The 21100-nt window shown below is 33.0% G+C and overlaps 1 protein-coding gene across 8 annotated transcripts in view; it reads left to right on the top strand.

The window, feature by feature from the left end:
* Agtpbp1 (ATP/GTP binding carboxypeptidase 1) overlaps positions 1–21100 on the top strand; it is a 169106-nt gene that overhangs the window by 42061 nt on the left and 105945 nt on the right. For all 8 annotated transcript variants that reach the window (XR_003302792.2, XM_026410611.2, XM_026410615.2 and 5 more), the window contains 6 exons: positions 5233–5357; positions 10710–10777; positions 13321–13384; positions 13800–13946; positions 16743–16874; positions 20026–20119. Coding sequence is in view for 7 of the 8 variants with exons in the window: in XM_026410611.2 (XP_026266396.1) it covers positions 5233–5357; positions 10710–10777; positions 13321–13384; positions 13800–13946; positions 16743–16874; positions 20026–20119 (630 nt within the window). In the remaining variant the exon portion in view is untranslated. The remainder of the gene's footprint in view (positions 1–5232; positions 5358–10709; positions 10778–13320; positions 13385–13799; positions 13947–16742; positions 16875–20025; positions 20120–21100) is intronic.

A 21100-nucleotide genomic window follows, 5' to 3' on the forward strand; every position in this document is an offset into this window, starting at 1 on the left:
GTGGAGATTACTCAAAAGATTATCAATGAAAACACTGGATGACCTAGCTCTTCTACTCCTTGGTGTCTATCCAGAATATTTAAAATCAGATGATATAGTGATACATGCATACCAATGTTTATAGTAGCACAGTTCACAATTGACAAGTTATGGAACCAACCTAGGTTTCTGTCAACAGATGAATGGATAAAAATGTTGTGATATATCTGTCTATATTTATACATATATACATACACATAGTGGAGTTTTATCAGTTGTAAAGAAGAATGAAATTATGTCATTTGTTGGTAAGTGGATGGAAGTGGGGAAAATTGTGCCAAGTGAAATAAGGCAGACCCAGGAAGTCACAAGTTGAATATTTTATCTCATATGTGGAAGCTAGAGAGAAAGAAGGAATAAAAGGGGAATCTCATGAAAATAGAAAGGGGAAGAGTATAGTAAAGGAAGGGGACCCATGGGGAAAGGAGGAGGGACGAGAAAGGGAAGGAAATGTAGAATTGACCAAATTATACTATGTACATATATGAATATATCACAGTAAATAAATCTTTTAATATAATACATCAATTAAAAAAGCAATAAATAGAAGAATATAGGAAGGGAATTGGGGAAAGGATGATGAGAAGAAAAGGAGAATACTAGGGATTAAAATGGAGCAAATTATGTTGAATGCATTTATGAATAGGTCAAAATAAAACCCATTATTATGTATGACTGAAATATACTAATAAAAACAAAATAATTGATTCATTTAAAAACAACCACAATAAACTCATTATATAATATTTAACATTTTTATTAAAATAATCATTTTCCCAGATAAAAATATTTAGTAAGAAGAGTGCATACTTTATTTAACTTTTGCAAATCTCTTTAATAACTGGCTTAATGGAAGACAACTAAATTCTTTTTTCTGCTTCTGATCTCTGTTATGTCATACACAGAAGACAAATTATACATATACATTGTGTATTTGCACATGGTATTCTTGTTGATATGTGTGAAGAAAAAAATATCTGCACTTAAATATATATGTAATTAGTAAAGGGAGGAGAGCTTTAATTAGCCTTTTCAGATTATTATTTATGGCAGAGGAAAATTCAATTGTGTGTTCAATATTTGGAGAAAGTAAAATGTGATTAAAACAAGACTAATAGTTACTAATAAGGAACAAATAGTTTTGAATATAATGACTTTGGAAATAAAGCCATATAGCCATATAGAAATGGAAATTATATTAAAACTTATAATTAGTAGTTTTTAAAAGTTTAGTTTCAATATGGAATCTGAATCACACTTGTCACCTTTTGTACTCTGTTAAAGTCCATTGGTCTTTTTTGCACTTTGAATGGTTTTTTATTCACATCTGAAGTTGTAACAAGCATTGATCATTTGGAACATACTGATTCAGTGAATTATGCAGATCTTATAAATGTTTTACATTTAAAAATATAATATTAAAAAATTGTTAGCATCATCATTGATTTTATCAGAAAATTCTTTAACTATTGGAAAGCTGTTGAGGTCATGATGGTAAACCAGTATTTTCCAAACTTTTGATTTTTTTCTCAGTAAGGCAAGTTTTGTCATTTGCAACAAGCCTGTTGTTTACTTGACATGTTAGACTTGCTTTGATTATTTTCACAAAAATGCCTGACATAAATATCTGTCTGAATAGTCATTGGTTGTCCACTGCTTTTTGAAGTAAAAATGATGTTTCTGTGAAAAAAGTGGCTAGTTCAAATTCCAGTATAATCGTACAAACATTCTCTCCTAAGATATCCATCATTAATGTGCACCTGAAGTGTTTTAAGAGAATATTTAGATGTATACTAATCGTTGGAACTGTCATTTTATTTTTTTTTAGCTACAAGTGCATGGTGGTGAAGAGTACAGTGATCATTAAGGAGTACAGTTTGGTGTCATTATCTTGATTTGTGCTGAAGTGTCAGCTTTTCATCCACCATTGCCTTTTTTACAATCACTACAAAGGTCAACTCAGTTCCAAAGTTAAGCAGTGCTGTAGAATTTTTGTGACAATAAATATTGACCTCGTAGGTTTTGTGAAAGGGTCTCAGGTACCCTTAGGTTTTTGTAAACCACACTATGAGAAACAATTTCTGAGCAATGTAGAACCTTGTCAGATGAGAAAGCCAGTATACTGTCAAATGATTATAATTGTATCAAAAGAACTTACGAGCCAATTTGAAGAGCTCCTATTGATCAAAGATGGGACTATTTGATCATTAGTAACTGTAGTGGACAAAATATGTCAAATATGTTTAAATCCATGAGTTCTTATCATTACACAAACCAGAATACTTTATTGGTCACTTATGGAGGATTTTAGGACATGAACTCATTCTTCTGATATTGATAAATTTAAAAATTTGGCATTTATTTTGCTTTCATTTGATGAACTATACTTGTGGCTAACCAAATGTGGGACTGAATATTTATGGAATTGTTCATAATTCTCCTTATGGAATTATCCCAGTTAACAAATGAAGAAGGGAAGGAATGGAATGGTAGAATTATTTCTATTTTTCAGCCTTTAATTAAGTGATGGATCTCAGTAGTGGTGATCAGTTGCTGCTTACATTAACATAAGCAGACACTATTTGCCTCCATGAAAGGCTATGATAGCATTTCTACATAGTTCTGGTTAGCAAATATAAAGACCTGGAAGTTGAGGAAAATTTTGCTGTATTCAGGTAACTGATGGAAGCCCACTGTGACTGCATCCTAGGGAGAGAGGGGAATATTGTAGGGAATAAAGTCTGAGAGGTAGATAGGGACCAGGTGTCACAGGGCCTATGGGTCTTGAAGTCTGTTGGGAAGCCATTGAAAGATTTTTATTTGGAAAGAAATTTGATTATATTTGTATTTGCATAAATCTACGTGTGATAAAATGGCATAGAACTCCTGCCAATGTCAATTTTCTGATTCTGATACTGTCCTATAGTTATATAAAATGTGATCATCCGAGGAAACTGGGTAAAGGTTATATAGATCAATTCTAGTAGTTTTGCAACTTCCATGAATCCAATTACTTCAAAATAAAAAGTTAAAAATAATCACTGTTAAGAAATGGATTATTTGACATCAAGAAGGGAAGCTGACTAATTAGGGTGTTGTGAGAGATGACTATACATTAATAATTATATATATTTATATAGGGGGATGGAGAGAGGGAGAAGTGAGTGGATTTTAGATCTTTTAGAGATAGAGCTTATATTGAGTTGGAGTAAGGAAAAAGGGAGTCTAGGTATTTATTACTTATTTAGGTAGGAGGAATTGAACTCAGGAGCACTTAACCACTGAGCCACACTCCCAGCTCTTTTTTGTATTTTATTTAGAGACAGGGTCTTGCTGAATTGCTTAGAACCTCGCTAAATTGCTGAGCCTGGCTTTGAACTCATGATCCTCTTGCCTTAGCCTCCAGAGCAGTTGGAATTAGAGGTGTGCACCACCGCACCCTGCTAGATGTTTATTTTAAGCAACTGATGGTTGCATGTGCATTTAGAAAAGTTTAGAAGAGGAGAAGATTAGAAGAGGAAGGAGGAAAGAGTAGTTTTCCACCTAAATAGGAATGATTAGGTTGCATACACTCCGAGGTTGAGGCTGCAGTTGAATGCAGGAACCAATCAGCATATAGATGGTAATTATAGTTGTGGCCTTAGATGAAGTCACTGAGAGCAAAAGTGTAAAATGAAAATGAGCTGGGGGCAGTGCTGTAGGGGGAGACATCAATGTCTAGAGATGCTGAGGAGATTGAAAAGAAATTGTGATAGGAAGAAAATCAGGTAGAGGCAGGAGTCATTTAAGTCCAGAGAATGAAGTGTTTGACAGAAAGTGGGATATCTAGTCGGGGTGGTGCTGAGATATTGAATAGGATGAGGATGGAAGAGACCACAGGAGTCTTTTAGGAAACCTGGGAGTGCAGAAGGAAAACTAGTAGTTTGTAATGTGAACAAAATGAGAGGAAATGGAGAGAGCAAATACAGACATCTATTTCAAGGAGTATCAGAAATGGAATAGCTAGCAGAAGCTCCTAGATCATATTTGTGTACTGATTGGTATGATCCAGTTGTAAGGGAGAGATAAATAATAATAATTGAAGGAGCAAATACTTGGAGAATTTGTTTTGAGAATTTGAAGAAGGCCTGGGTTTAAGTGTACAAAGCCAAAGACCTTTATAAGACCAAATGTCCACCCCCCAGCTCTGACTTAATCTCTCACTGCTGTTCTTCTTTAAGTCTGCTTCAGCAACACAGGCCACCTCATTATTCATTGAATATGTCAGTCATGTTCCTAACTGGCTCTTAGTGTTTGTGATTTCTTCTTTGTCTTGGTATTGTCATGGCTGATGTTCTTACTTCTTTCAGCCTTTCTTTAAATATTACCTTCCAAGTAAGGTCTTCCTAGACTGCTGTGTTCAAAATTGGACCTCTCCCCCTGTGCCTTTTGTTCCCCTAAAACAAATTTTTCTCCAGAACACTTTCTAACACCTGACATACTATGTAACTTAAAAATTTATTTATGTAACTTGCCTCTTTTTAAAAATAGTCTTTTCATTTTACATGGACACAATATCTTTATTTTGATTTTTATGTGGTGCTGAGGATTGAACCCAGTGCCTCATGTGGGAGGCAAGCACTCTTCCACTGAGCCACAACCCCAGCCCTGTAACTTGTCTTTTATTATTAGAAAGTTCACTCTATAAGAGGCAGAAATTTTTATTATGTTGGCAACATTTAGAACTGGTCATTGTGTACAAATGTTTGCTTAATGAGTGGGAACAGGGAAGAAAGAATATAGGTAGAGAATTACATAGGTATAAGGATTTGGTGGTGAAAGATGAACATGTTTTTATTTGATTTTATAATAGTTATGAGACAGGATGAAAGTAAAGTGGGGTGGGTGGAGGGATTCTGAGTTTTGAGAAGAGCAGAGAAAATATAGTAATTTTGGCAAGTGGAAAGGTGAACTTTTATTGTGTGATAAGATTCTTGGTCAGATTGAATGCACATTTGTGATTTGTAGATTTCTGAAATAGAATGTTTCTCATTTAATTCAGAATTTTAACAATATTAAGATATGAGTAAGGAAATGTGACACGTAAATACTTAAAGTTTTTAGAACAGCTTTTTTAAAAAAAGAAACACCGATCTGTATAATGTTGAAATTATAGTTGATGTAGATTATGGTTTAATGTAATATTCTTTTTAGCCTTACCAATAATTCTCGGATTGTGGGGCTCCTGGCTCAGCTGGAGAAAATCAATACTGAATCTACAGAATCAGATACTGCCAGATATGTTACATCAAAAATTCTTCATTTGGCTCAAAGTCAAGGTAAGACATAATTTTTTCTTTGTTTTAGAATGCCATTTTAATTCTTTGAAACTAGATGCTAAGAGTATTCAAATTTCTGATAAATGAATGATTTAAAAAATGAACTTTCTCGGATTGATTCAGAGTAGCAAACTGAAGAACTTTATAGGAAATTCATTTTCAACACATTGTTTCTAATAGTGATTACCATGGTACTTAGTTATGATTGTTGCTCTCTGCCCCCATTTTCAAATAAATAGCACCAACACTACTTGTAGAATATTGACCCTAGAAGATGTTAAGTAGCATAGGGTGTTGGTTATTTGTGTAGTCCCCATTTTCAACTTCAAGCTCTGCCATTCAGTGACTAAGATTCTTGAGGAAGTTGTTGAATCTCTAGGACTTTGTTTCACCAACTCTGAAATAGAGATAACAACTATCATGGGCTTGTCTTGAGACTTTTTTATGAGAAGCATCTAAAAAGAAATGTTCAGTAGGCATCACATTTATATTTATGAGGCAAATATTACTAAATTAATATAAAAATCTTGACAGAATACAAATGTTGATATTGTGCTTAGAAATAGGAAAAATTTCAAATAAAAACAGTAAATTAAGTGCATACATTTAAATAAGATTATCATTGTTAGGGAATATTATTTCAGTAATGTAAAATGACTTAATATTAGTGTTAGGAAATATCAACACAACATTATTTGAATCAGTCAAATAAAATCCATCTAATTGTTTATTTTATTTTATTTTAAAAATTTTAAAATTGATTTTTAAAAAATAAATGATATTGGAATGCATTACAATTCTTATTATACATGTACAGCATAATTTTTCATATCTCTGGTTGTATATAAAGTATGTTCACACCAATTAGTGTCTTCATACATGTATTTTGGATAATGATGTCCATCACATTCCACTATCCTTGCTAACCCCCTACCCTCTCCCTTCCCCTTCCATCCCTCTATCCTATCTAGGGTTTGTCTATTCCTCCCATTGCTCCCCCTCCCTACCCCGCTATGAATCAGCCTCCTTATATCAGAGAAAACATTTGTTTTTTTTGGATTGGCTAACTTCACTTAGCATTGTCTTCTCTAAAGCCATCCATTTGCCTGCAAATGCCATGATTTTATTTTCTTTTATTGCTGAGTAATATTCTATTGTGTATGCCACATTTTTTTTTATCCATTCATCTACTGAAAGTGCATCTAGGTTGGTTCCATAGTTTAGCTATTGTGAATTGTGCTGTTATAAACATTGATGGCTATGTCTCTGTAGTATGCTGGTCTTTCAGTATAGACCAAGGAGAGGGATAGCTGGGTCCAATGGTGGTTTCATTCCAAGTTTTCCAAGGAATCTCCATACTGCTTTCCATATTGGCTGCACCAATTTGCAGTCCCACTAGAATGTATGAATATACCTATTCCCACACATTCTCACCAACACTTATTGTTGTTTGTCTTTATAATAGCTGCCATTCTGACTGGAGTGAGATGATATCTTAGAGTACTTTTGATTTGCATTTCTCTAATTGCTAGAGATGATAAACATTTTTTCATATATTTGTTGATTGATTATATATCCTACTCTGAGAAGTGTCTGTTCATTGGGTTATTTATTTATTTTTTGTGCTTAGCTTTTTGATTTCCTTATATACCCTAGAGATTAGTGCTCTATCTGATGTGTGAGGGATAAAAATTTGCTCCCAAGATGTAGGCTCTCTATTCACCTCAAAGATTGTTTCTTTTGCTGAGAAGAAACTTTTTAGTTTGAGTGCAGCCCATTTATTGATTCTTGGTTTTAATTCTTGTGCTATAGGAATCTTATCATTGTTAAGTTAAATATACCAGTCTATGAATTAAGAGTGGTATTGAAATCTCCATCTATTATTGTTGAACTGTGTAATTATCTTTTTTGTTCTGATGGTTTTTATTTATTCATTTGAAGGCTGTGCTGTGAGGTATATATACACTTATGGTTGTTTATCTTCCTGATGCTTTGCCTTTTTTATAATATGAAACATCCCTTTTTGTTTTAAGTAATATTTAGTCTGTTTTGTCTGATAGTATAGCCACTCCTGCAGTCTTAAGGTTAATCTTTTTATATTGTATTTTTATCCATTTCTTTTACTTTGAAATTGTGTTTTTTAATCTTTTTTTTTTTTTTTTGGGTGGTACTGAGGGGGGATTGAACCCAGGGCCTTGTGCATGCTATGCAAGCACTCTACCAACTAAGCTATAACCCTGAATCAGTTTTTTTTTTCAATATTTATTTTTTAGTTGTAGTTGGATACAATATCTTTATTTATTTTTATGTGGTATTGAGGGTCGAACCCAGGGCCTCACCCATGCTAGGTGAGTGCTCTACCACTGAGCTACAACCTCACCCCTGAATCTGTGTTTCTTGAAGATAACATATTGTATCTTGCTTTTTTCTTTTTTTAGTCTAGTCTGTTTAGTGCTCCCAATTTAATGTACTTTTTGATAAGATAGAATTTACATCTGACTTTTAAAATTTGTTTTCTAAATGTTTCATGTCTTTTACATCTGTCTTATCTTTTATGGCCTTCTTTTTTGTGTGTGTGCTTTGTCAACTTTTGGCAATTTTAGTTTTCAGTGTTTCCTGTAGGGATTAAAATATAGGCATCTTTTAACATTGTAGTTTAGTGTATTTAATTCTAGGAAATTTACAACTTTCTTCCAATAAAACTCCATTTTTTTCTCATTTCTTTTTGCTATTATTGTTGTATGTGTTATACCTATACATGTTAGAAATCCAGCAATACCATTGCTTACACAATCTTATGCTAAAAAGTTAGGGAAAAAAATTCTTCTGGCACTGTTTTTACTCTTATGTTGAAGTACAGAATTCAGTTTATAGGATTCATTTCTGCATGGGGGTTTGTGTGGGGCATGGGACACATGGAATCTAAGCTAGGTATGGAGCAGACTGATAATTGTGATTTCTGGATATATAAGTTGATGAACTTGAAGTTTGAATGAAGGTGACAGGGATTATATAATTGTTACAAAGAAAAGAGAAATTTGGCATGTTAGGAGGTTATAATTTGAAAGTGAGAGGTAACACATCAGTGGTGGAACATTTTGAGATCCTGAGAATGGCCATTGAGAGGTTTGGTAAATTGGAGCACAGGGATGGATTTTGTTGTTAAGAAACTATAGAATTAGGATTTGAATGTATAATCCTTGTTAACATTGACATCTTCCAAGATCATAGTGGAGGAGTAAAGTAGAAAATTCTTAGAGTGAGACCTAGTTTTCATTTAGTGTGAAGCATAAGCAACAGTAATAACATAAGCAATATTAATACCAGAGTTAGAGGCTTTATTGTGTTATTTTTAAAGGAAGTGAGCACTACACAGGGAAGGTGAACATGTAATGGCTTGTTTTTCATGGGGTCTCTATCCTCTGAATATTCTACATGATATTAGTATTTTAAAATAATTTAGCTTTATTAAATCAGTAGTCTTAATTTAAAATATTACTTACATCAAGGATACATTGGCTCTTTGAAACTATTTCTTTTGGAAGTTAAACTTTTTTGTTAGAGGCAGCTGGAATGAGGAACGGGTGAAGGATAGATTAAGTTGACAGGATAGTGTAGTTTTTTTTAAAAGGAGAAATTTAGTTAACATTAATGAGCTTTACTTCTTTTTATAGGTGAGAAAATTTGTCAGTCTTTTACACATCAGCAATATGGCAGTAGAGAGCAAAAATGAAAAGTGTTTTTAGATCTTATCACTTATGAGAATTTCTAATTTGAAAGATGAAAGGTTTCTATGAGTTCAACAAAGTTCACTTCCTGGACCTGAGATGATACATAAATATGACATTGAATTTCCAGCACATTTATTTTATGGGTAGTTATTAGTAGGTACAATAAGTAACAGTTTACCATAACCTCTAGATAGTATGTTTCTCCCTCTTTTTAATAACTCCTAATTTAGAGTAATATAATTTTCAAATAGATGTCTGACTTAAGAAATTGAACAAGATTTGCTCTTGGCAAAAGTATGATGTCTAAGACTTATTAGTTTGAATTTGTCTCCCGCAACTATGTTGTTATTTCCTCTTATCTGAGCCTTGGTTCTAATTTTTCTGCTTTTAAACTCCCTAGACTACCGCCATGTGGAACATTGAATTTAGTCCTTTGAAGTTTATTGTGGAATATGTACTATTGAGAGTGGATTGCTTGTTTTCTATTTAAAAAAATATGTGTGTGTGTATTTGTATTTGGAGACAGTATCTTTATTTCATCCATTTTGTATGATGTTGAGAATCAAACCCAGCGCCTCGCACATGCTAGGAAATCACTCTACCTCTGAGCCCCAGCCTCAGCCCCAGCCCCAAGTTTGTGTTCTATTTTTAAAATCTCAAAATATGAAGTGAATGGCAGTGGCCCATGTATAAAAGAATTTCTGGCATTAGTATTCAGGTGTTAAAAATATTGGGGACTTGTTAAAAGAATGATTCCTGTGACTCTTTGAGAAGCACATTAAATTGTGTTCAGAAACATCTGAGTCACTTGGTCTATTAACTAATTTGTTCATTTATTTTGTACATAATTGTTCTCTGTTCTCAAAGGAGAAATTTTTGGTCCATGAAAAGAGTAATTTGTCACCCCCAGGGAGTTAAAAATGAGGCATATAAGTGATAATGTGGGTAAAATACATGGAATAGTAAATGTTAGTTCCTTTCTTAAATGTTGGCCTGTGATTTACTGTCCTTCTCTTGTTAATCAAAGGAGAATTGAAAAGATCTAGGAACTTGTAAATAATAGAAATATTTACACATTTTCCCCGCATCCCAGAGAAAGAAAAGATGATTTGGGTGATTTCATCTCCAGATTCTTACAGGAGTTGTTCTTCCTTAATTTTGGTTATTTTTGTGTGATTCAAAATTTGAAACAGTATTAATACAATAAAAACATTTCAAAATGGTACTAGGTCTCTGAATTTCACTCATTTTGATTAATTATCTTCTAACTATCTTTTAATTCTATCCATAAAGAAAGAAATGTACCATTACAACTCTATGTTACCCCAGTTTGGCATCTGTATTATGTTTCTGGCTTTTAAATTTTTCATGGATTGATAAGGACACTCTTAGAAAGATCATGGTAGTAACTGAAAAGAAATGAAGGGAAGGTCTTTTTTAACTGAAATCTTGAAGTCTCCACTGAGCAGAATTAGCAACTTCAGAGAGAATAACATGTAGGAGCCAGTATAGAATGTTTACTGAACCAATGGAGGATTATTGATTCTATACTAGCTATATTAATAAAACTTTATGTACTTAATCACCCATTCATATTAAAAACTTATTTTCTACTTTTTAGAAAAAACAAGGAGAGAAATGACAGCCAAAGGTTCTACAGGAATGGAAGTTCTGCTGTCAACATTAGAGGTAAATCACTAACAGCCTTTAATTGTACAATTACTTCTAAGAAACAATACTGAATGTAAAAGGCTACACACACACACACACACACACACAGATACACAAATACTAATCATAAATGTTTTTCTGTCTTAAGAGAGCTGGGGGATGTGGTGCAGTGATAGAGCACTTGTCTAGAATGCTTTCACGCCTCACCAAATGAAACATTAGCTGGAAATGAAACTTTAGTTTAAAATAAATGATAAACATTGGAAAGTCTAATTTATTCTATTATTCTATTGCTATACATTCATGATTTGTTTTACTCTTATTTATTGGTTGAGTAACTATGTTATATTTATCATACTTAAATTTCTATGCCAGCGTAAAATTTTTGGGTAAAATCAGAGAATGTATTCAGATCAGGATATTATATTTTATTCAGTACAGTGTTAAGCACAAGAAATAAGTTTATGTTCTTCCATAGGAAATCTTAACCATATAAGAATATTGATTTTCCTTAAATTGATCTGCTAGTTTAGAGCAGTCTCATACGATTTTGTCCAAATGGGTTGGGGTCAAGAATAAGTAGAAAGGCCATTCCTGGAAAGAAGAGAAATGAGAAAGGACTATTCCTACCAAATAAATATAAAAAAATATTATAAAGTTTTAGTAACTAAAATAATTTAGAAATTCTATACGAGTACTAGGTAGGTAGCAGTGTAACAGAATAGAAAATCCAAAAATAAATTTAAAATGCTCATGGGAATTTAGTACTGTTTGATAAAGGTGGCATTTCAGATCACGGATGAATAGAGGGCTTGCTTAACAAACAGAGCCTGGGGCAAATTGATAGCCATCTGGGAAAGCATGATGTTGGATTCTTACTTCCACAAAGCAAAGATGTAGGCATTGAAAATAAAATCATATACTGGAGGAAGGAATGAGAGAAATTAAAAAGTATTCTTATAACAAGGAAGTTTTCTAAGTATAAAAAGTGGGAGTCGTAAAAGAAAAGCTTGCTGCATTAATTTAACTACATTAACAAGTGTTGAAGAAAACTCTATAGATAGTTGGAAAATACAGAAAAACTCTTTGAACTCATGTAATTTCTTCAACATAAGGAACTATAAATCAGTAAGGGAAAAAAGTTCATAACCAGTAGAAAATCATGTGAAGGTTATGATTGGATAGTTCTCAGAAAAAGAAAGATAAATGTCAGTAGAGATTAAGCATCACTTTTAATAAAAGTAACCAGAGTACCATGTTTAAGCATTTTTATTTATTAGATTGGTTGTCTGGGCTTTACAAAATAGTACTCTCCTTCTATATTGCTGATGAGAGTGTAAATTATTCCAAGGAGAGCAATTTGGTAGTATCTTCGACTCAGAAATTCTAAAAATTTATTTTACATACAGAAATATATTTTCATCACGTATAAACATATTTGCTTAGTTATTTGCTATAAATTTTAAATAGTAAAATACTAAAAACACCTGAGTAATGCAAAAAAAAGAGTACATGTATAATGGCATAATTTGGCTTGAACATGCTTTATATGCAGAGTTCTGAAAAATTGTGCTGTAAATGGGTAATAATGAGTGTAATGCATTCCACTATTGTATGTAAAAAAAAAAAAAATAAAAATAAAGGCCAGGAAAAAAAAATAAAATTACCTGAATATCCCATGGGTAGGTGACTGATTACATAAGAAATGGTATAACCATATAATGGAATTTATTGTTCAGCCTTTAAAAAGAATAATGAAGCTCTATTTATTGATATGAAAATTGCCAAGGTTCCAAATAATATCTGTAGGGCAATACCATTTGGAAAAATAAATATGTCTGCTCATGTGTGCATGCTTGAATCTCTTTTATGAGCATATTATTTTAGGGAGAACTCATAAGAAATTGATAATATTTATTTCTTGAGACAGGAGCTAGGTGACTGAGTAGTCATCATATATATATTATAGTGCCTTTTTAATTTTAGTTCATTTTTTTTTCTCCTTCTCTCCTTCTTTTTTCCTCTTTCCCTTATTCTCTTCCTTCTTTCCTTCACTGGGGCAGAACCCAGATCCTTTCAGTTTTGAGGCAAAAACTGTACCATTGAGCTATATCTTAGCAGTTCTTTTACTTTTATTATCTGGTAGATCTGTTTTGGTAGAAATATAGGAATTTAAATTACAAATTAATTCCTTTTGTAATAATGTCGATACTAAGAAAATGATAGCTATAAATATATTTGTAAAAGTTCTGAGAGGCAAAAAGAAAACTGAATAAGAGAATAGTGGAAACCTGAATACATTTGTTCCTAGACAAATTGAGAAGGCCATTTATAAAATATAGATAGTTTCCAAGAGGTATGAAAAGTTTGAGCTTCACATATTTACCATGTTTAATATTATTTTTAGATGTTGATGGACCTTATTTTATTCATCTATTTATATGCAGTGCTGAGAATCAAACCCAGTGCCTCACACATGCTAGGCAAGCGCTGTACCACTGAGCCACAACCCCAGCCCCTGTTTACCATTTTTAATAAAGCCAATCAACTATCTATTTCAGAACACTAAAGATCTTCAAACTACGCTAAATATCTTGAGCATTCTTGTTGAGCTGGTTTCAGCTGGTAAGTTTTTGTTTCTTTGGTCTTATTTCTGTTTGTAAATAGTGATCTGCCATGTATCATCTGTACTTTGAATTTTTTATACTCATATAGAAGGTATTCTAAGTATTGGGATTGGAAATTGAAATACCATACTCCTTTGCTGTTTTGTTTGCATATATTCAAATATCCCTCAAATTACCCCTGCAACATAAGTTTAGAGTTTTAAACTTAGAATTTTGGTATTACTCGTGTTCACTCTTTGTGGGCTACTTTCTGATTAGATAAATGAGATAACACAAAATATGATTTTGATAGTATTTGCTTGATTTTAGGAATCAGCACTTTAATGTCTGCAATACTGACCAATTGTGATACATACTGGAGAAGATATGCTGTTAAAATATGCTGTTAAATTTTTTTTTTTTTTTAAATTTAGGTGGAGGTCGAAGAGCAAGTTTCTTAGTCACCAAAGGTGGTTCACAAATATTGTTACAATTACTTACAAATGCCAGCAAAGATTCTCCCCCACATGAGGAGTTAATGGTGCAGATTCATTCTGTTCTTGCAAAGATTGGACCAAAAGGTAAGGGTTTCCCTTGTATGATTACTGAATCTAGAACCATCTTTGTATCATCAATTCTTTTTTTTTACATTTATTTTTTTAGTTATAGGTGGGCACAATATCTTTATTTTTATTTTTATTTTTATGTGGGGCTGAGGATCGAACCCAGTGCCCCATGCATGCACTCTCCCTCTGAGCCACAATCTCAGCCCCATATAATCAATTCTTTATACCTGAAGTTGCTTAGTTTTTTAAAAATCTGTTTTATTAGTGCATCATAGTTTTATGTAATTTTCAAGTTCATTTTGACATATTTATAAATGCATATAAAATAGTTTGCCCCACTTCAGTCTCCTGACCTCCCTACCCTGTGACCTCCCCTCCCTCTGCCATCCCCTTTCTCTTGATACTCATATAGAGGGTATTTTTGACTCTATTGGTTTTCTATTAATTTATTTTAATTGGTACATTATAGTTATACATAAAAATGGAAATTATTGTGATATATTCATATAGGCACATAGTATAATCAGGTCAATTTTAAACTGCGGTTTCTCCCCTTTTCCATTCCTCCTCCCTCCATCTTGATTCCTTCCTCTACAGAGAGGTAAACAATCACTGCTTTTCATTCATGTCATAATTTTATTGCATTGTTAGAATTCTCAGGGAACTTACAGAGACCAAAATAGACATGGAAAATTATGAGACCAATTATTACAATAGTAGGACATGTCAATTTAAAAAAATATAGATTTATAAAAATGGATGTAGACAAAGAAGAAAATCAATTTAGGTTAGGTTAACAGAGGAAGGTGTTGTTTGAATAAAGGCTAAATTTATAGTTGTATATCTGCACAAAGATTAAAATGACTCCCTTAACTCTTCAATTGTGATTTAAGAGTTTTGGCATTGCTTTTTGACTTGCATATGGGTATTAAATTTCAAGTGTCTGGTTAAAAATGCTTGTCCCTGGGTTCAAAACCCAGTACCTGCCCCCCCAAAATTATGTGTATACATAGTTTATGTATTTATGTGTATTTCAAGTATATCTTTGTGTATTGTGCAAATGTTTAAATAGAACTTTAAGCATGTGTTGCTCTTAAAGAACTCAACTATCAGGTGACTTTAATTCCTATGTATATTTGGGACATTAGGACTCAAATATATGTTAAGTTTGTTAACAAATATGTTATTGGTATCTTTTTTTTTTAACCTGATTTTGAGTTTTAAGGCCTCCCTTTTGGGATTTTTGTGAGAAGTAAAAATGGAAAATAAAATAAGAAAACCTTGTTTATTGATGAATATTGTTGTTTCATGCATCATTTCTAATTATAAACAATTTATCTTTCTTATACTTTTTGTGAAATTTAAGTTATGTTTTTTTTTAATATACTGGGGTTTGAATTCAGGGGTTCTCAACCACTGAGCCATATCCCCAGCCCTATTTTGTATTTTATTTAGAGACAGGGTCTCACTGAGTAGCTTAGTGCCTTGCTTTTGCTGAGGCTGGCTTTGAACTCATGATCCTCCTGTCTCAACCTCCAGAGCTGCTGGGATTACAGGCATGTGCCATTGCATCTGGCTAAGTTAATGTCCCATTCAAGTTGAAGGTCATCCTTATTTTCTCCTACATATTTTAAGTTTCCATTTTTCTTTATTTGTCTTAGTTTTCTAATTTTATGTTATTCAGAGATTTGTACAGTCATTTCTTGAGTGATTTTCATTTTTTTATTTCTTGTAAAACGAGAGTAATATTTCTTTAACAACATTTAATTCTTTTTGACTTAAAATTTCTGCTGCTCACAGCATATCTCTTTTTCTTGGACCTTCTTGCTTCTTTTGTTTAAATCTTAATATTATTAAATTCTTATTTTAAAAATTTTTAAAATACTTTTTTAGTTGTTGATAGACCTTTATTTATTTATACATGGTGTTGAGAATTGAATCCAGTGCCTCACACACGCCAGGCGAGTGTATAGTTACCGCTGAGCCACAGCCCCAGTCCACGTGTTCTTTAAATTTTTAAAAATCTTTTTAATCTCTTGATGAAAATACTAATTAAGAACAGTGCTTTCCAAACACAAAGTAATGATAGGAGTTAGTAATGTTAACTATCCTGATTTGGTCAGTATATAGTATATACTCGTATTTAAATATCATACTATAACCCATAAATATGTACAATTATGTGCCAATCAAAAATTTTAAAAATGTTAAGAGATAGAAATTTTAACCACCATGGTTTGATCATTACATATTGATGCATGTATTGAATTATTAGTGTGCCTCATAAATTTGTACCACTAAAAATAATAATAAAAAAGAACTTTGTTTTTTATGTTGAGTTATATCCCTTAGACATTGATTTGATAGTATTAGTTACATAAGCTATTCATTTTTTCCCTAATTTATATTCTTTCATAAGTAGGAAAAGGATACTGCCCATATTAAATTAGTAATGTTGGAATGGACATTTAGATTCTCTACACTTCCTCTTAACTATGTGATGGTATTCTGATAAACTTGTTGAATTAGACCGACTTGCTTGTGTAGGTTGTGTTGACAACCTAAGTGTTGGGCTATTCCAGCCTCTGTCCTTTTGCCCTATCTTTTGCTTGCCCCTCACATTCTTTTAAGCATGCTTCAAAAGTATTTTAAAAATCATAGAGTATTTAAAAAATCATACAAGAAATGATTATAACTTTATAGGTCAACTTCATATTTGGTGATATGAATTCATAATTTAAATTAAAAATGTCATTGCATTATGACTTCATTTTATTCAAAAGTAAATGTGAATAACTTTTTTTTAAACAGATAAAAAATTTGGAGTGAAAGCTAGAATTAATGGGGCTCTGAATATAACTCTGAGTTTGGTCAAACAGAATTTGCAGAATCATCGCTTGGTTCTACCTTGTCTTCAGCTTTTACGAGTGTATTCTGCCAATTGTGAGTATTTCAGAGTGACTTTTAGTTAACTCAGGTGTTGTGACGTTAAACAAAATGAAAATCTTTTTATTTTTATTTTTATTATTGGTTGTTCAAAACATTACATAGCTCTTGACATATCATATTTCATACATTTGATTCAAGTGGGTTATGAACTCCCATTTTTATCCCGTATACAGATTGCAGATGTCTCAAATTCATGGGAAAGAGAAGATTTAATATCTTCTCTTGTTTTAGCTCTTTTAAGTTTAATTCAACAGAAGTTTTTTGGGTTAAGAAGGCAAGTTGACAAATCTTGAGAATTCTCACTTACCTCCTTAAATTGTAAAGGACTAGAGGGTGATGAATAGGTTGCTGTGGGAAAAGTTGTGGAAAAATATGAGGGTATTGCAGCTTGAAAAACCGTATACCTCTTGGGATTTTCACAGATGAGAAGAAAGCTGAAAGGAAAGGTGGGGTACTTATCTTTAGTAGTAGGGAAGTGGCAGAACTGAAAAACCACAGTACTGGGGCCTCTGAAAAATATATTGAGGAGAGAGATCGACTCAGATAAAATGTTTTGCTAAGCACACATGCTCACTTAGGTATACGTGCATTTCCTTTTTATTCTCTGACTGTGAAATTGGAGTGTTTAGTGAAAGAACCTAAAATTTGAATTGTAGGGTATGTATTATTGCAGAATATCTTTGCAAAATAATGAGGAAATGTGAGTGTGTGTGTGTGTGTGTGTGTGTGTACACGTGTACATAAACTCATATAAACATAAGTGTGAGTATGTGTATATATCTATGCTTTGACAATATGGTGTGCTTAAAGGAAAATAGCTTTGAACACTTAAGTAATGAACACCTGTGTAATTAAAAAGAACATAAGGAGGTGAATGAATTAGTTATCTAACTAGAGAAGAGCAAAGAAATAATATTGAGAGTAGAGGAATGAGATAGTAAAAAAAAATAAAAGACATACATTAGAAAATAGAAAAATATTGATTTAAAAATGAAAATTGAATTAGATTAAAAACAAAATGGCTGCAGACCTGCGACCCACCGGTGAAACAGGCCCAGCGGCCTGCCGGCGTGGTAGACACATCACACCAATTGGAGTAGGGGCAGAGCAGAGCCGCTGCCTACGCCCGGAACAGGCCCAGCGACCCACGGGCGTGGTAGTCACGTCACCCTAATTGGAGTGGGGGCAGAGCAGAGCCGCCACCCGCGCCCGCAAGGTAGGCAGACCTGCGACCGACCGGCAGAAGAGGCCCAGCGGCCTGACGGCGTGGTAGTCATGTCACCCCAATTGGAGTAGGGGCAGAGCAGAGCCGCCTCCCACGCCCGGAACAGGCCCAGCGACCCGCCAGCATGGTAGACACATCACTCCAATTGGAGTAAGGGCAGAGCAGAGCCGCTGCCCGCGCCTGCAAGGTAGGCAGACCTGCAACCGACTGGCAGAACAGACCCAGCGGCCCGCCAGCGTGGTAGACAGATCACTCCAATTGGAGGAGGAGCACAGCCGCTGCCCGCCCTGCTAGGGAGACTTTTCAACTATACAAGAACATTATAAATATATAGGGGGAAAATTTCAAAAACACAACAGTTTCACCAAGCAGAAAGCAACTCGAGCAGTATGAAAAGACAAGGAAAGAAAGGACCACAAGCAATGGAGGTCAACTCAACTTTAGAAGAGGCAATAGCTGCAGCAGATGGAATGTCAGATAAAGAATTCAGGATATACATGCTTCAGATGATCTGGAGTCTCAAGGAAGACATTAGACAGCAAAATCAGACAATGAAAGATCACTTTGACAATGAATTACATAAACAAATCCAAGAAGCAAAAGATCAACTATACAGGGAGATAGAGGTAATAAAAAACAAACAAACAGAAATCCTAGAAATGCAGGAAGCAATAAACCAACTTAAAAACTCAATTGAGAATACTACCAGCAGAGTAGAACACTTAGAAGATAGAACATCAGACAATGAAGACAAAGTATTTCAACTTGAAAAGAACATAGACAGCTCAGCAAGACTGGTAAGAAACCATGAGCAGAACATCCAAGAAATATGGGATAACATAAAGAGACCAAAAATAATACAAGGGGGAAGAAATGAATTACAGTAGAGGGGGTAGAGAGAGAAGAGGGGAGGGGAGGGGAGGGGGGATAGTAGAGGATAGGAAAGGCAGCAGAATACAACAGACACTAGTATGGCAATATGTAAATTAATGGAAGTGTAACTGATGTGATTCTGCAATCTGTATACAGGGTAAAAATGGGAGTTCATAACCCACTTGAATCAAAGTGTGAAATATGATATATCAAGAACTATGTAATGTTTTGAACAACCAAGAATAAAAAAAATAAATTACAGAAAAAAACCAAAATGGCTAAATCACCAAATATAATCAAGGAAATAGAAAGCACAACCATAAAATTAGAAAGGATAACGAAGTAACGAACTAAGAGGAAATTAATATCATTTTACAAAACATTAAGAGGTACATTTTTGGTGGTGTTTTATTGAATTAGCCACTGACTAGCATAGTTCATCTAAAATTTTAAAAAATATATGTATTCAGATTTGAAAATGTTGAGCAGGGTGATGTAACCCAAATAGCCTATAACTCACAATTTATTGGAATGTAATTAAGTAGCTATTTGTTTATGGTTTCTCTCATTCTCTCAACACTATGCTTTGTCAAGGCAGAGACTGTTTACTATTGTCTCTCAATCCCCATGTTGACCAAATTGATTGAAGAAACAAATAGAGCAACTGGAGTGGTTTTTTTTTTTTTTTTTTTTTTTTTTTGCTGAGGTTGGCTTTGAACTTGAGATTCTCCTGCCTTAATCTTGTGAGCTCCTGGGATTATATGCGTGTGCTACTGCATCCAGCTGGAGTCTTTTTTTGTAATATATATATATTTTTGGTCTGTAATTTGTTTCAGAATTTCCTTGCAACTTCCCATAAAACAAAAGAGGGAAAAAAAAGAACATCTTCCCTTAAGCATTTAATTAAGGTGGACTTAAGCTAAGAGTGACTTGAGTTCACATTTATTAAACACTTTGTATATATTTTTGGCTATGTATCAGTAAGTGTACATATTTTCAGTTACTGAAGTTTTTAAATCATTTTGTATCTTTTTCTCTCCCTTTCAGCTGTGAATTCAGTATCTTTAGGGAAAAATGGAGTTGTGGAACTGATGTTCAAAATCATCGGACCATTTAGTAAGAAGAATTCAGGTCTTATGAAGTGAGTAAATGTTTTGAATGTAAACAGAGATATATCTTTTGTTATTCTGGGCCTCATTATTTTGAAGTGTACAGGTTGAATTAAGTTATAATGTTTATAGAAATTTAGACTTTGAACAGTCTTAGTTTCTATAAGATGAAATAAGATAATTTATAGAATATTCATTCATTCAGAAACATTTATTGAGTGCCTACTATATTCCTCACCCAATTTTGCAGTCTTTTAATGACTAGTTCCTTAATTCTCATGAAAATCTGAATATTTCTTAAATTTATATATTTCTATTTCTCTTTTGTGTCTTTTTTGTGATATGTATCTTAAGATATATTTTATTTATGTGTTGTATATATTTTTATTCACTTATCCTTTTAACCTCAGAAAATGAAAGCAATTTGCAATTATTTGTTTATATTTAGTATTTTCCTAAGCCTAGAGGTCATTCTTTAAAAACTTTTTTATTATGTAATTTTTCAAACATACATAACAGAATTTTTACTATTAGACTAATTAAATTAATTACATTAATTACTTATTGTGTTCAGCAGTTATAAACATTGTGCCATTTTTGTTTTGTTTGTTTCTTCTCCATACTTTTTGTTTGTTTTCCCTGGGGTACTTTTAAGCAAATTCTAGATATTTTCTCTGGGATGATTTTCTCTGAATATTATTGTTTTTCTCTTAAATACTTAAGTGTATAATTCTAAAAGAAGACTTAAAAATAGCTATTAATACTCTAATGACATTCAACGAAATTATTAAATCCTTCATATAATTTGAAATCTAGCCTGTGTTCTTTAGTTATCTCAAAATTGCCCTTTCAAAATTGGTTTGTTGGAATCAGAATCCAAACAAGGTATACACATTATTACTTTTTGTATTTAGGAAGTTTCCAAGTTTATTCGAAAGTAGAGATAATAGTATAATGAACTCTGCATGCACCTGTCACCCAATTTCCACAGCAATTAATATCCTGCCATTTGT

Source organism: Urocitellus parryii, chromosome 4 (assembly GCF_045843805.1).
Source record: "Urocitellus parryii isolate mUroPar1 chromosome 4, mUroPar1.hap1, whole genome shotgun sequence".
NCBI classification, from domain to species: domain Eukaryota; kingdom Metazoa; phylum Chordata; class Mammalia; order Rodentia; family Sciuridae; genus Urocitellus; species Urocitellus parryii.